The sequence below is a fragment of the Rhinatrema bivittatum genome, chromosome 4, assembly GCF_901001135.1.
Source record: "Rhinatrema bivittatum chromosome 4, aRhiBiv1.1, whole genome shotgun sequence".
Taxonomy (NCBI): Eukaryota; Metazoa; Chordata; class Amphibia; order Gymnophiona; family Rhinatrematidae; genus Rhinatrema; species Rhinatrema bivittatum.
In genome coordinates this window covers 333,525,195-333,541,459 of record NC_042618.1, presented here as the reverse complement: position 1 = coordinate 333,541,459, position 16,265 = coordinate 333,525,195, and the positions used below count along the sequence as shown (strand labels likewise).

General features: G+C 38.7%; 1 protein-coding gene across 4 annotated transcripts in view; it reads right to left on the bottom strand.

The window, feature by feature from the left end:
* Positions 1-16,265, bottom strand: part of TNRC6C (trinucleotide repeat containing adaptor 6C) — a 309,688-nt gene that overhangs the window by 97,528 nt on the left and 195,895 nt on the right. For all 4 annotated transcript variants that reach the window (XM_029600392.1, XM_029600391.1, XM_029600389.1 and 1 more), the window contains one exon: positions 8,520-8,665. In XM_029600392.1, the coding sequence (XP_029456252.1) occupies positions 8,520-8,665 (146 nt within the window). The remainder of the gene's footprint in view (positions 1-8,519; positions 8,666-16,265) is intronic.

The following is a 16,265-nucleotide window of genomic DNA, read 5'->3' as shown; positions in this document are numbered from 1 at the left end:
GTTTGTAGCCCACTGCTCTAACCACTAGGTTACTCCTTGGCATTTAGTCAAAAAGTAGGTTAAAGGTCAGCACTGAGTTTCATCTCTGCCTTCTGAGATCAATGTACAAGAAATCATATGCCTTATAAGAATCCAGTCTTATTAGCATATATGAGAGAAAATTATGCCACCAACCAATTAGGAAAATGTTATGCAAACAAATTAACTCACTGGTATGTAAGACAGAGGCAGTGATGTATTTAACTCAATGTAACGGTTAAGAACCAAGATTAAATTTCACTCTGCATTGTTTGGTAAGCACTGCTCCTATTATAAGTTATCTTATAATAAAAGCCTAAAGATTTTTCTCTTACTGTCTGTTGGGGATGCTAGTAAACGTTGAATACCAACATTAACAAGTGAAACATGCTTTCCTACTAATATCACAGACATTTCTATCAGTGATACTCAATCTTTGTTATTTAAAAAGTTACTATATTAAAAAAAAAAAAAAAAAAAAAGAATCTTGAGGAGTCTCATTCAATTTACCTTTAAACCTTAAAGTACCACTGGGAACCTAAACCTTTTTGAAAAACTATAAGGCTGATAACCAAAGAAAGCAAAGTGCCTATACTAGATGCCTGTTTTAAGCACCTAAAGTTAGGGGAATTTTCGGCTGAATTTAGGACCTAAATTTTGGGCTGACAATTTTCTCACCAAATGCACCTAAATTTAGGCCTATTTATTTTCCTATATTTAGGGATCTAATATACTTCCCTCTGACCTGACCCCACCCATATTTTAGGTGCAAAGTGAAAATAAATTCCAATACTTAGGCATTCAGCTCTAGTCAATTTTCAAAGAAGCCAAATTTAGGGACCTAACTCCCAAAGTTAGGCATCTAAACCCTTTGAAAACTGACCAGTATATATTTAGAAAAACTGCCTTCCAACGCATCTCATTCTAGAATTTATATTCCTCTCCTTCAAAGTTTCAGTTTGCAAAAATCATAAATTGTTCCAGAATTGGATATTTGTGAAGTTAGCCTTTCTAAATACATAAACTTACGGTAAAGGTCTAGACTAAGTTCTAGTTACATTGAATTCTGTTTTCTGCTAACGGCTGCATGGTGAACAAGAGCTACAATGAGGAAACTAAGCAGTTAATGGGTCAAGCAGTGCACTGTGTATTCAGATTATCAGTGTGAGAATAATGAACTTTATATAGGGATCAATGGTCTTGATCATTTGGTTGCTGAAGCACATTCACACACCACCTACCTCCCTCTGTAACAAAAAACCTGCAGGCAATCTCTGTGAACTTTGCATTCTAAGTTTACACTTTTAAATACACTTTGCAAGAGTTACATTTGAATAAGAAAGAAGAGATTTCTTTCTGATCATCTGAAATGACCCACTTGTGTTTATAGCATTTGAAAACATTGAGGTTGAATACTGACATTTTCTAATGATATCCCCAAGGCCTTTTAGCTAAAACTGTATTATATTCTTAGTGACCTTCAGTCACATTCTACAAACAACTTTGGCTTACATGACAGTAACAGGTTCAAGGGTTCCTCTCTCAGTGTTATGGATATGTATATTCACAATCTTGCTCTCTACTCTTAAGAGTGACTATTGGGGGGAGGGGCAAGTAATCTATAACAGAATTAGTGAAAAAATGACTTTTTTGGACAATTACATATTGAGCCCTCAAGATTAAAGGAGTATACCAGGGCAGTCAACTACAGTATGAAGTATGTAGTGGGACAGTGTTTTAATATAATTATGGTATGCTAAATTATAGTGTGTCAAAACAGAGGGTTAAATTTCAAATAATATAGTTCGCAGGCAGCCCTCTTCTCAAATTGAAAACACATCCAAGTATGCTATAAGCCAGTCATAATAGGCACTACCGGCATTGCTTGCCTTCTTTTGCCTTATAATGGCAGATAAAACTTATCTTTGAAGTTCTTCCTTGGTTTAAAGGTCCTCCCTTAAAGTCCATCGAAACGCCTCACTTTTTTGGCGTATTTTTGCACAACACTAAGAAGCGTGAAGAAAAGTTATGTTGAAGATCTTGACGGCCCCCTGAAGCAGTTTTTGAAACACAGCCATAAAAAAATACCAAAAAGGGGCATTTCGATGGACTTTAAGGAGGACCTTTAAACCGAGGAAGCACTTCAGAGATAAGTTTTATCTGCATAAAAAAATACCAAAAAAAAAGTCTACAAAAGCAGATGATTAATTATAAGGAAAAAGGCGGCAAGCAATGCCGGTAGTGCCTATTATGACTGGCTTATAGCACACGTGGATGTGTTTTCAATTTGGGAAGAGGGCTGCCTGTGAGAAATATTGTTTAATATAATTATGTACATTTTTATTTTAAACCGCCTAGAACACTGGTTTGAGTAGCCTATAAGTTGTTTAAATAATAATCCATACAAATTTTAAATCAATGGGAATGACTACTCTCATTTTGCACACTGTCAAGTTGGTCCCTGAGAAAGCCTCTTCGTCCTGACAGGAAGTTCTGCACTACCGTTATTAGTTTTATCATTTGGAATATGTAGGATTCATTTACAGGTTGTGATACCTAGTACTGGCCCAACAGAATTATCCTAGTATGGTGGACATCTAAATGAGAGGCCCCTGAAGGCTTGAAAGCTCATGTATATTATGTTTGCATAATTCTTTTGTTGGCGCCACAATAGTTATCGACAGCACTAATGTGAACAATGCTTCAGGTCAGTTATTACACACAATTTAAAAAGTATTAACACTACATAATTTATAAGTAATGTAAGTCTCTGGTGATACCTCATTTGGAGTACTCAATACAATTCTGGAGATTGCTGCCCCCTGGACAGAAGTAGGTAGGTCCAGAGGGCAGCTACTAAGACAGACAACATAAAGCACAGAGCTGTAGCCAGGCAATTTGGTGCCTATGGCAAGTGAAAATCTGTGCCCTCCTCCTTTACACAAGACATGACACCACGAGTTGGGAGACTCTGTTCAATGTTTGTACCGCAATGCCCATGGCCAGTGCAAGGGTATTAGAGATCCTAGGAAATATTTATAGCCTTGCACCCCCCACCCCATCACACCCTCCTCACACACAATTAAAAATTATGCATTTAAAATACAGATTGTTCATGAAAAAGAACTTTCAATGCAGAGTCTTCTGAGGTAAAAATATCACTTACAATATGTGTATTACATTTACATGCAGTGCTGAAGTGCCAACCAGACAACTCTTTAAAAAAGCAAGAGACACTTGGAATCTATATGGTATTAGGCCTACTGTAATGCGTCTTGGGCATGGGCATAAAGAATTTCTATATACAAATAGCACTAACTGCCAGAACTCAAACAGCAACAACCCTACCTATGAAAGTTAATACTACAAATATTACACCAGGCCAAAAATAGTAATACACCTCCTATTAAGAAAACGGAATAAGCCAAGCTGCCATAGATCCCTACATAGAAACTACACACTAACGGAATAACTCATTTCAGTCACACATGCCAAACAGACAGATCTTCAAATGCAGAATAAAGAGACCATACAGTATAAACAGAAATATACAGACAAAAACTGAACTGGAAACTGCAACAAGCCAAATTCTGTATGTACTGCAATAATGTAAAAAAGAGAAACATTACCATTCCTCATAAAACAAAATTAGTAAAACCATACCACTAAAAGAATAATTCAATACAATTAATGAATAGAACAGTCAATAATTAAACATTCATATAAATATCTTCCAAACATCAATAAAATATTTCAAAGTAGACATCAAATAACACCCAACAATTAAAATAAGGATTTTAAAAAATTTCCCGCTATCCATACCTTGAAACTTTTGATTTCCAGATGCCCTGAAATTGTCATGGATTAGCAGGCAAAGAGTAACTGGGGTAGTTTTGCACACACAAACTCCCTCTCATACACACACATGCTGTCACTCCTCCCTATACATATAGACATGCTCTCTCTCTCACCACACACAAGCACAAATACTCTCCCACATACATGCTCTCTCCCAGACACATGCTCTCCCTCCCTCCCTCCTCTCCCACACACGCTCTCCCTCCCTCTCTCCCACACATGCTCTCTCTCTCTCTCCCACACATGCTCTCTCTCTCTCTCCCACACATGCTCTCTCTCTCCCACACATGCTCTCTCTCTCTCTCCCACACATGCTCTCTCTCTCTCTCTCCCACACATGCTCTCTCTCTCTCTCTCCCACACATGCTCTCTCTCTCTCCCACACATGCTCTCTCTCTCTCTCTCCCACACATGCTCTCTCTCTCTCTCTCTCCCACACATGCTCTCTCTCTCTCTCTCTCCCACACATGCTCTCTCTCTCTCTCTCTCCCACACATGCTCTCTCTCTCTCTCTCCCACACATGCTCTCTCTCACTTCCTTCTTGACGTAACAAGCAGCAGCAATCTCCTTCTTCAGACACTGTGGCCAAGGGAATGACTTCCAGACATAAGAACATAAGAATTTGCCATGTTGGGTCAGACCAAAGGTCCATCAAGCCCAGCATTCTGTTTCCAACAGAGGCCAAACCAGGCCACAAGAACCTGGCAATTACCCAAACACTAAGAAGATCCCATGCTACTGATGCAATTAATAGCAGTGGCTATTCCCCAAGTAAACTTGATTAATAGCCATTAATGGACTTCTCCTCCAAGAACTTATCCAAACCTTTTTTGAACCCAGCTAAACTAACTGCACTAACCACATCCTCTGGCAACAAATTCCAGAGCTTTACTGTGCGTTGAGTGAAAAAGAATTTTCTCCGATTAGTCTTAAATGTGCTACTTGCTAACTTCATGGAATGCCCCTAGTCCTTCTATTATTCGAAAGTGTAAATAACAGATTCACATCTACTCATTCAAGACTCTCATGATCTTAAAGACCTCTATCATATCCCCCCCCTCAGCCATCTCTTCTCCAAGCTGAACAGCCCTAACCTCTTCAGCCTTTCCTCATAAGGGAGCTGTTCCATCCCCTTTATCATTTTGGTTGCCCTTCTCTGTACCTTCTCCATCGCAACTATATCTTTTTTGAGATGCGGCGACCAGAATTGTACACAGTATTAAAGGTGCGGTCTCACCATGGAGCGATATAGAGGCATTATGACATTTTCTGTTTTATTAACCATTCCCTTCCTAATAATTCCTAACATTCTGTTTGCTTTTTTGACTGCTGCAGCACACTGAGCCAACAATTTTAAAGAATTATCCACTATGATGCCTAGATCTTTTTCCTGGGTGGTAGCTCCTAATATGGAACCTAACCGTGTTACTACAGCAAGGATTATTTTTCTCTATATGCAACACCTTGCACTTGTCCACATTAGATATCATCTGCCATTTGGATGCCCAATCTTCCAGTCTTGCAAGGTCCTCCTGTAATGTATCACAATCCGCTTGTGATTTAAATACTCTGAATAATTTTGTATCATCCGCAAATTTGATAACCTCACTCAACATATTCCTTTCCAGATCATTTATATATATATATATATTGAAAAGCACTGGTCCAAGTACAGATCCCTGAGGCACTCCACTGTTTATCCTTATCCACTGAGAAAACTGACCATTTAATCCTACTCTGTTTCCTGTCTTTTAACCAGTTTGTAATACTCGAAAGGACATCGCATCCTATCCCATGACTTTTTAGTTTTCTTAGAAGCCTCTCATGAGGGACTTTGTCAAACGCCTTCTGAAAATCCAAATACACTACATCTACTGGTTCACCTCTAACCACATGTTTATTAACCCCTTCAAAGAAATGAAGCAGATTTGTTAGGCAAGACTTCCCTTGGGTAAATCCATGTTGACTTTGTTCCATTAAACCATGTCTTTCTATATGCTCTACGATTTTGATCTTGAGAATAGTTTCCACTATTTTCCCGGCACTGAAGTCAGGCTCACTGGTCTATAGTTACCCGGATCGCCCCTGGAGCCTTTTTTAAATATTGGGGTTACATTGGCCACCCTCTTGTGCTGTAAAAAATATCCACTCCAACTGAAGAGTGAGAGTCAAATGATTGAATTTACAGATATTTTAATCTCCCTATCCTTCAGACACTACTCAAAGTTTGTACAGCCTGGAGTAAATCTGGATAGTTAGCAATCCCAGTATATGGCAATGCTCTAATACAGATAATGCTTATATATATTAATATGAATTCTCCGGAAGTAAATGCTATTGCAATTGCCACTAAAAAGTCCTCCCAACCAAAATATTTAAAAAACAAGTGAAAGAACACTCATGTTAAAAAAAAAAATTCTTTTACTTCTGGAGTTTATGTTAAAAACAAAAGCTGTTAGCCAGCTCAAAAAGATTGGGATGCTTACAAATACTTTTTTCCCCAAAATTGTATTTTAACTTGAAAATGATGAGATTCAAGGAGCAATTTTAACTGGTTAAAAGATAGGAAACTGTAGGATTAAATGGCCAGTTCTCCCAATGGAGAGAGATGAATAGTGGACTGCCCCAGGAATCTATACTGGGATCTTAATTGTCTTTGAATATGTTTATCAATGATCTGGAAAAGGGAGCAACGAGTAAGGTGATCAGATTTGCAGATGACATAAAATTATTCAAACTAGCATGAGCACACTATGAGGAACTGCATGAGGACCTTGCAAGACTGGAGAACTGGGCATCTAAATGGCAGATGGAATGTTGACCAGTGTAAACTGATGCACATAGGGAACCATAATTATATATACACAATGCTGGATTTCACGTTAAGATTTATCGCTCAGAAAAAAAGACCTTGGAGTCATTGTTGCTAATAGTTTGAAATTCTCAACTCAGTGTACAGCAGCAGCCAAAAAAGCAAACAGAATATTAGCACTTATTCAGAAAGGAATAGAAAACAAAATTACAAAACAGCAAATATCATAATGCCCCATTGGGATTCATGATGTGACCACACTGCAAGCATTTCTTTAAGTTCAGTTGCCACATCTGAAAAAAAGGATGCACCCAGACTAGAAAGGGTACAGAGAAGGGCAACAAAAATGATAAAGGTATGGAAAGGCTCCTTTATGAATTAAAGTTTAGGTTAGGAATCTTCAACTTAGAGATGACTGAGAAGGGATATAACTGAGGTTTATAAAATTATGAATGATGAATAACAAGTTAATAGGCAACAATTATTTATCCTTTTGAATAGTATTAGGACTAGGAGTCATTCCATGAAACTGGTAGTAGATTTAAAACAGTTAATACACAATTAAGCTGTGGAATGTATTGCCGGAGGACACACTCAAGGCTATTAGTATAGCTGAATTTAAAAATGGTTTTAAAAGTTTTTGGAAGGCAGGTCCAATAACACTTTTTAGCCAGGTAGGCTAGGGATCACCACCTCTTACTTCTGGGAGTAATCAACAGGGAATAAGCTTTTCATTAGTATCTGCAATTTTTTGTTTTCGAAGTTATCCAGACTGGCCACTGTTGGAGAAAGGATGCTGAGTTTCATGGTTTGACCTGTCATGGCATTTTTTGTGTTATATGTTTTTGAACTAAATCTTCAAATTAGAATTTTAGCCCTGATACAGGCTCGCTTTGCAGCCAAAATGCATGTTAGCTTGTTCTACTGAGAACTTTAAAATGACTATTTTGTTAAACTTCCAAGGTATTTTGATGTATTTTAAAGAGCTTTTTCTGCTGGTTAACAGTTTTTAACTTAAACATGCAAACTTCTGAAATGTGCTTCTTGTTTTGTAAGTGCTAAGGAATTTAAAAAGAAATCATGTTTTCCAAAAATTTTATGTCACACACATTTGGGGTGGAACACACATCAGCAATTATTTCTCTCCTTCCTATTGGCCCTATACTCTCCTGTTGGACGTTATCAGGTATTCATTGATAGTGTAATAAGGACTCTGTTTAATACAGGTCACAGGTGCCTCTAGTGGCATAATACATTTTTAAATTTGCACAAATATAGATGACAGAAAAGGAAAAGCAACTAAAGCAGTTCTGCCATCCTAATCTTGAATGTGGTAACACTATGGTCCCCATAAGAGGCACTTCCTACTGTGCTTATTAATTCAGAATGTTTACATTTACCATCCTTGACAACATTTTAAAGAGATCCAGGTCATAGTGGAGTAGATTAGGCAACCACTATTATTCAACTCCTAAAGGAGACACTAGTTAAAAATAAATAAATAAAAATGGTTCTGAAAAATCAAGCCAGTTGAGCAATCTGACTTCATGACTTTCCTTACAATGGCTAAACAGGAAACTCAGCAGTAACTACAGAGTGACAGGAAAGTAGAGCAGGAATGCAACTTTGTAATAGAGCTTAGTAAATCAACCAGAGATTTAAGATTTCCAGAAATTTACAAAACAAACGTTTCATACTAGGCCTCGTGGGAAACTAATTTGCATGTTTTAAAATATATTTTTAACAATCTCTTTTATCGGTGATCATTTGGCCCATAGTCCCTACTAATGGTTGAATTATTTTTAATCATATTCAAGGTACAGAACTTACCTTGTCAAGGAATGTGGGGCGGTCCATGGAAGACTCTTTGGAGATTGGTGGTGGGCGGCAGCCAAGGGGTTTGGTGACCATTCCATTATAATCGGTCACTCCCATTCCACGCTTGTCCATTTCCACCTTCTTTTCCAGCAGAGCGCCTGTAAAAAAATAAATAAATAAATAAAGTGTAAAAAAAATAAAAACAAAAAACGATCAAGCAAAACCTTTCTAAATAAAGAAGCTATTGTTACGCCAGAGAATGTAATTAATAAAAAGGATGGTAAAATCAAGTATTGCAATTATCCAGACATCAAAAATAACTAAATCTCCTATCTGCTTAGATTAGCAAATTTCTAACACATGAAATGGGATTTACTTGGGCCTAAATGGTTGGGTGCTGCAGGGTAGGGCATTGAAGAGTTCAATCTCTTGACGCTCATCCTTTCTAGCTCAGTCATGCATACTGGGATCTATACTGGTGATAAATAGTGCAGAAAATTCTGTAAAGGTAAAAACGGTTAGGCTGTGCTAAAAAAAAACAAAAACTTATCATTAAGAAATAAATATTCAGGAGAGGATCTCTCACCTTTTTCATTTGCATTCACTCTGATGAGGATATTCATAGGGAGAGTAATTTTCACACAGACTGGATAGAATTAAAGTCTGCAAGCATTGTACATGTAGACTTTAGAGTATTTTCAAAGCAAAACTATGTACATAGGTTTGCTTTGAAATACTTGGGAAACTGGCCGAGTACTAGGAATGTGCATTTGTTTGAAACAAAATACAAAAAGTCAATGACATTTCCTATATATGACCATACAACAAAATGGCGCCAGCTAGGCCTGAGACCAGTGCCGTTTTGATGTCACTAAGGCACTGGTCTCAGGACCGGCTGGCACAATTTTCAAGTAACATCAAAAGGGCAGAAGGAGAGTGGCATCTTTCCTGCCCCTTTCACTAACCAGGACCCCACATAAGGTGTAAATGGGAGCCGGGGTGGTTTCCTGCGCCAGCAACCTTTTGGGGAGGACGGAAGGGGAGAGAGGCAGGAAAGGGGTTAGAGGGGCCAGAGAAGGCCCCGTTTCTTTTTTTTTTTTAATTTGTTTTTTGTTCGGCAAATAAACTGAATTGTAATGAACAAATTGAATCCCAATCCTCATCTCTACCAAAATGGAAAAAAAAAGGACAAAGAATTTTTGAGTATATGCACAAATTACATCTGCTCTTCAGAAGGAGTAATTTACATGCCTAATTTTTTAAATTGAAAAGTATTCATATAAATTCCAACTCTGCCACCCTGAAACTCTTCTCTGCAGTTTCCTACCCATAAAATAGCATGCTCAATTTCTTAATTCATTAATTTTGCTTTATTTTAAAATATTGATAACATTGTAACATTTTAGTCATTTGCGCTTTTAACTTAAATGAAGAAAATAATTAAAGTAGCATTAAAAACACGAATTCTAGCCAGAACTAAAGAAACCTTCTTTCCGGCACACATAGAAACATAGCATTAGCCTGAAGCTGGCATTAAAACAACCCTGCTCTTATTTCTTCTGCAGTGCGGTTTTTCAGCATATTATACTTTAATACATAGTCCCTGAATACTACATTTCATGATTTTGCAACATTATGAAACCATTTATATTTTGCATCATATTCCATGAGCATTTTTATTTCTGGTTACTGGTCTTCTGGTCATGCAATTTAACTAATCCAGGTGGTTAAATGGTTGACTGATAAATGTTTTTCAAATGTAAACTTTTTTTTAAACTTGACTTGTGTATTTTGTCATTGCTATGCTTCCTTACAAGGTGGTATTTAAGGTCTTGTAATTTTTATGCTGTTGGTTATTTATATTATGTACTTCCTGCTGAGCTGTATTTCTGATTTGTTCATTTTATATTTTACCATTTGTATACCATGTTGTAATTTATATTATGTTCCAGCTGATACCTGTTTAATAATCACTGGACGGTATATCACATAGAGAATGCCCAGCACTCTATCTACAGGCCAACTCCATTAATACACCCCTCTATATTTGGATCCTAGAACACAGTGACACCCTCCCCAGCTTGACCCCAAAACTCTATTTCTCCCCACAGCCCGATCCCAGCAGCCTCTCCCCTGTACTATAGCACTCTCTAAACACAGGTCATGTCACTAACCCCTCTCCCAAGTCCAGCTCCAGCACTTCCCTTCTGCCCCAACACACTCCAACCCAGCCTAAGCACAGTCCAACACCAGCACTCTTTTCTCTCCTTCATTTGGGCCTAAGTACCCTTCAATCCCTACCTTTCCATTTGGACCTCAGCATTCTTGTTTCCCCCACCTACCAATCCAATCCCAGCACACATTGACCTATCTCCCCAACTAGACTACAGCACACTCCAACCCCCCCTCCCCAGGTCAATGCCAGCATTATTCCCTCCTTCCCTAGTCCAACCCCAACATATGTTGACTTCCATCTGCAGCCCCACCTGCACTCTCTCTCTCTCCCCCCCCCCCTCCTTGCAAAAGGGCTAGTGCAAGGCTATTAGGTGCTTAAAAGCCTTGTGCCCCCTGGCCCCACCCTTCCGATACAAAATTAAAATATATGAATTTATAACAGATTTTACATGGAAAAGCGCATTCAAAGTACTGTTTTCTGAGGTAAAAATATCACTTACAAAAACATACATTGTTTATTTATTTATTTGAAGCTTTTATATACCGAGGTTTAGCACATGCCTTCACCCCGGTTTACATTGAAACCGGGGTGAAGGCATGTGGTACATTGTTGTGGTACCAAACCCAAAACCCTGAAAAAAAGTATAAAAAGACACTTGGAATCCATTAGTATCAAACCTATTGCAATGCATGTTGAGTGTGGAGCTGGCCCTCAGAAAGCCATTACAATAGAATATAGTAACATCCTATACCAAACATCCTATACCAAAACAGCACTAACTACCAGCATTCAAACAGTAACAACCCTGCCTATCAAAAAGCAACACTAGTAGACTAGGCCCTAAAACACTACTGTATCTCCTATTAGGAAAACAGAACAAGCCAAGTTGTTATAGATCACTACACAAACTTCACACTAGCAGTATACCTCACCTTGGTCACACATGCAGAACACAGACCTACCCTCACCAAATACAGAATTAAAGAGATCAAAGTATAAACAGAAATGAGCAGACAAATGTTTCCACCGGTCCTGCCTATCCAGTATCACCCGAGCATTCTCTCCCCCATCACAGCCCAACCCAGCACTCTCTTCCCTCCCTCCCAAGCAGACATGAGCACTCTTTTCCCCGCCTTCCCCAGCCCACTCCCACAACTCGCTTACCTGATGCTAGGGTTGGTATTTCTGTAATTGGCAGGCGTTTTCATGTGTTCTACTGTATATGGACTCTACTGGCAAGCAGTGTGCTTGCATACCCAAAAAGCGACATACATATGTTCCAGCCTAGTTGCTGAACACCATGCATGTATGCTCTGAGTTATTTATTTATTTAATTTATTTAACGTTTTTTATATACCGATAACCGTTTGCACATCATATCGGTGTACATTTAACTCAAAACATGGTAGGCAGAGCCTTTACATAGAACAGTAACTATAACAATTAAAGTTGCAAGGCATTACAAGAGCAAAGGTATTGCGACAGAGAGAGTAAACAATAATTATAATAGTTGTGAACTAATGTACAGTATATTTACAAGAAAGCATATTTACAAGAGAGTCAAACAGTCATCTGGATAAATGGATTTCATACATTATATGGAGGGAGTAGAGGGACGGTAGGCTTGTTGAAAGAGCAAAGTTTTTAGTTTCTTTTTGAATTTTGGTGTGGATGTTTCAGTGCGGAGATCTGGAGGGAGAGAGTTCCAAAGAGTGGGGGTGGCGAGGGAGAAGGCTCTGTTCATTGTATGAATTAGCTTGTATGGTTTGATAGAGGGGGAACGGAGTGTTTCTTGGAGGGCAGGACGTGTGGATCTAGTGGAGGTGCGAGGAAGGAGTGGGGGGCAGAGCCAATTGAAGTTTTCATTAGTGATACTTTTGTGAATGAGGGATAGAGTTTTGAAGAGGATACGTGATTGGATAGGTAGCCAGTGGAGATCAAAGAGGATAGGAGTGATGTGATCTCTTTTTCTAGTGTTGGTGAGGATACGTGCGGCAGCATTCTGTAGGAGTTGTAAAGGTTTGGTGTGGCTGGAGGGGAGGCCGAGGAGGAGAGCATTACAGTAATTGATTTTGGAAAGGATGATAGATTGAAGTACCGTGCAAAAGTCAGAGAAGTGCAGGAGGGGTCTGAGTTTTCTGATAGTTTGTAGTTTAAAGTAGCAGTCACTTAAAATAGCTTGATGTGGGGTTTGAAAGAGAGTTGATTATCAAGGAGAACACCAAGGTTACGGATATGTGGGTGGAAGGTAGTGGAGCAGTAGGATAGGGGAGGAGAAGGAAGGGGTAGTTTAGAGGAAATGATAAGGAGTTCAGTCTTTTGAGGGTTGAGAGCAAGATGCATGTCAGTGAGGAGTTTGTTGATGGTGGTCAGGCATGATTCCCAGTTTTGGAGAGCTGAGTTTAGAGAGTCAGAGAAGGGGAAGAGGATTTGCACATCATCTGCATAGATGAAGTGTTTGATGCCAAGATTAGTGAGGAGGGTGGTGAGAGGAAGCATGTAGAGGTTAAATAAGGTAGAGGAAAGAGAAGAGCCCTGGGGAACGCCCTGATCCAGTTTGATGACATCAGATTCGTTGTTATCAAGGAGAACTGTGAATTGGCGATTATGTAGATAGGATTTCAGCCAGGAGAGTGCAATTCTAGTGATACCAATACTGTTGAGGATGTTAAGGAGGATGGTGTGGTTGACGGTATCGAAAGCTGCAGAGATGTCTAACATAGCAAGGAGGTAAGAGGAACCAGTGTCAGTTCCCTTGATAATGGTGTCAGTAAGGGAGAGGAGTAAGGTTTCGGTGCTCAGGTGCTTTCGAAAGCCATGTTGCATGGGGGGTAGAATGTTATGCTGTTCAATGTATTCAGAAAGGCTAGAGTTAACAAGCTTTTCTAGAGTTTTAGCGAGGAGGGGAAGGTTGGAAATGGGTCTGAAGTTGGAGAGGGTGGTGGGGTCAAGATTAGGTTTTTTGAGGATAGGTTTAACTACCACATGCTTAAGTGAATTGGGAACCATGCCCTGTTCTAGTGAGCAGTTCAGTATGACTGACAGAGGTTTGGAAAAGGTTTTCGGAATGGAGAGAAGAAGTTTAGACGGGATGGTTTCAGCGGGATGAGAGGATGGTTTCATTTTTTTATGCACATATCTCTCTGAGATACGTGCATAACGTATCTCAGAGAGTACATGCACGTATCTCAGAGAGTACATGTCTTTGCTCATTAGTGGATGGTCAGGTTTGCATGCATACTACTCATATATACAAACTCTACCAATTGTCAGACAGAAATCATCTCTTGTGGGCTAAGTGTATTTTTTGTATATGTGTTATATGCGTGTGTGTGTGTGTGTATATATATATGACAGAAGCTTACTGTTAATTTGTATTAATAATGTTTTATATTGCTCTTCTTGTTTTGTACATTGTCTTGGGCCTTTGGGATAAGCATTTATTAAACTGAACTCTGATATACAGAAATTAGTAAAATGCCTTTATTTGCATGACTTTTTCAATATCTTGTTTTTTTCATGAGAAAGTCATCAATGCCCTACTGAGCGACAAAATTTCTAGTGTGTGAAATCTTCTCCCACATTAAATCTTTTATTAAATTATTGCGTGGTACAGCTTATGTGTGTAGTATTGATATTATAAGAAGACCACACTATAGTTATGCTTCATAAATTGCTCATAGAAAACTTATTTGGCAATCTAAAATAAAAACAATCCTTCACACAAACCTTGTTACTATGAAAAAAATTGGAATCCACACAATTTTTCACCTTCTCGAAAGAATAACCCCTTTTTGGCTAACATGATTACCATCAAAAAGACACTATTGTGTTTTTGAAAATGCCCAAGCTTTGATGCTAATGACATATCATCTGTATTTACTCCTAAATGGTTTGGGTGAGGGAAGGATTAAGGTATGTACATTTTTGCACTGAAAAGAGCAGCAACTTGGGAATGGTATCCAATAACCCAAGCCAGTGGTGAAAGCCAGAGGAATGTTAGGGAGTAATATAACCAGCAGAAGAAAGGACGTGATATCACCTCTGTACTAAACATTGGTAAGACTATTTGGAGTATTCTGTCCAATTCTGGCCGTCACACTGCCAAAAAGACAGCATACAAGGTCCAGAGGAGAGCTACCAAAATATCTACAAGGAGAGATTTAAGGAATTAAATATGTATATACCAGAGAACAGGAGGGAGAGGGGAGATATGAAACATGCAAATACCTCAGAGGTATAAACAACATAGAGACAACATTTTTCAGTGGAAAAAAGTTCTAGAACAAAAGGTCATTGTATTAGGCTGAAAAAGGATATGCACACAGGAACACAAAGGTTGTTGGATACATGAAGGAGCCTTTACAGTGGGAGAAAAACCCTTTTTGGAATTTAAGAAAACATGGTATAAATACAGAAGATTAAAGGGGACATGAGCGTAAAGCTGGAGATCAGATGGGGTGTCTAGAATTACAGCAGGAGGGGAAAATGGACAGACTGGGTAAGCAGTCATCTGCCATCAATCTATGTTTGTATTCATTTCATCAGAATAAAAGAAAAAGGGCTCTCTTCACTCCATATTACCTCATTTTTCATTTTCTACTAACTAAACATTTCTTCATGAAAACAAAGTTTTGAAAATACACTCCAAACTACAGCCAATTATTTTATTAATCTACTAAATGCATTTTCCTTTTTGAAGAAAGTAAAGTGGCTTTTCTCCCTTGCTAAGAGATGTTTTTTTTTAACAAAACAGATTAAGCAACAAACCTGCAAATGATGTAGAATAACTAGTTCTAATAGATCAGAATTTCCATTTTAATTTTTTTTAACAGGAAGAAAGTTCTAACACAAGATAATGGATCAACGGTGACTGGACTCTAACACCCAGAGATACTGCAAACAATCTCTACAAACCTACTGTTGTCTCAGGAGTCAGAATCTAAACAAGTAATTATGATGTAAATATGTGAACAGAGGTCCACTGACATAGCCATGGTTGACATTGAAGGTCAAACCAGCTTGGACGCAAGAGAAAGATATTTAGTCTGCTATCCAATTAGACAGTGTTCTTTTCAAAACAGCAATCCTAAGTTTACTGGAGCAAAATAAAACAAAAACACGTGGACCTACTATGGTTTTCAGTCAGCTCCTGATAGAAGACAATGGCTCTTATGATTCAGGGCTTGTTCATGTTAGTTGGCATATGGCCTTGGGAAAAACATTGGAAGGACAACTGACTGATTAAGATAGAAATCCAACAAGATCTTAGGTAAAATTTAGGGTGTGGGTGCAGCATCACCCTGTTATGATGGAATTTAGTAGAAGGTGGATAAGTTACTGGGGTCTAAAGATGTCCAATTCTGTGGGGTGAAGTGACCACCACCAAAAAAGTGAGCTTCCAGATTAAGTACTTTAGCGCGATTCTCAACTGGTGTGTCACCAAGCATCGGCAGGTGTGTCGGGGCTCCCGGGTGTCCCTCTGCCCCAGTTGTGCTTCCCTTCTCCCCCAAGGGCAGACTGGCCTATCAGGGGATTGATCATCCTCCAGTGAGCCGATGCAGTTAGTAGTGGAGTAATGC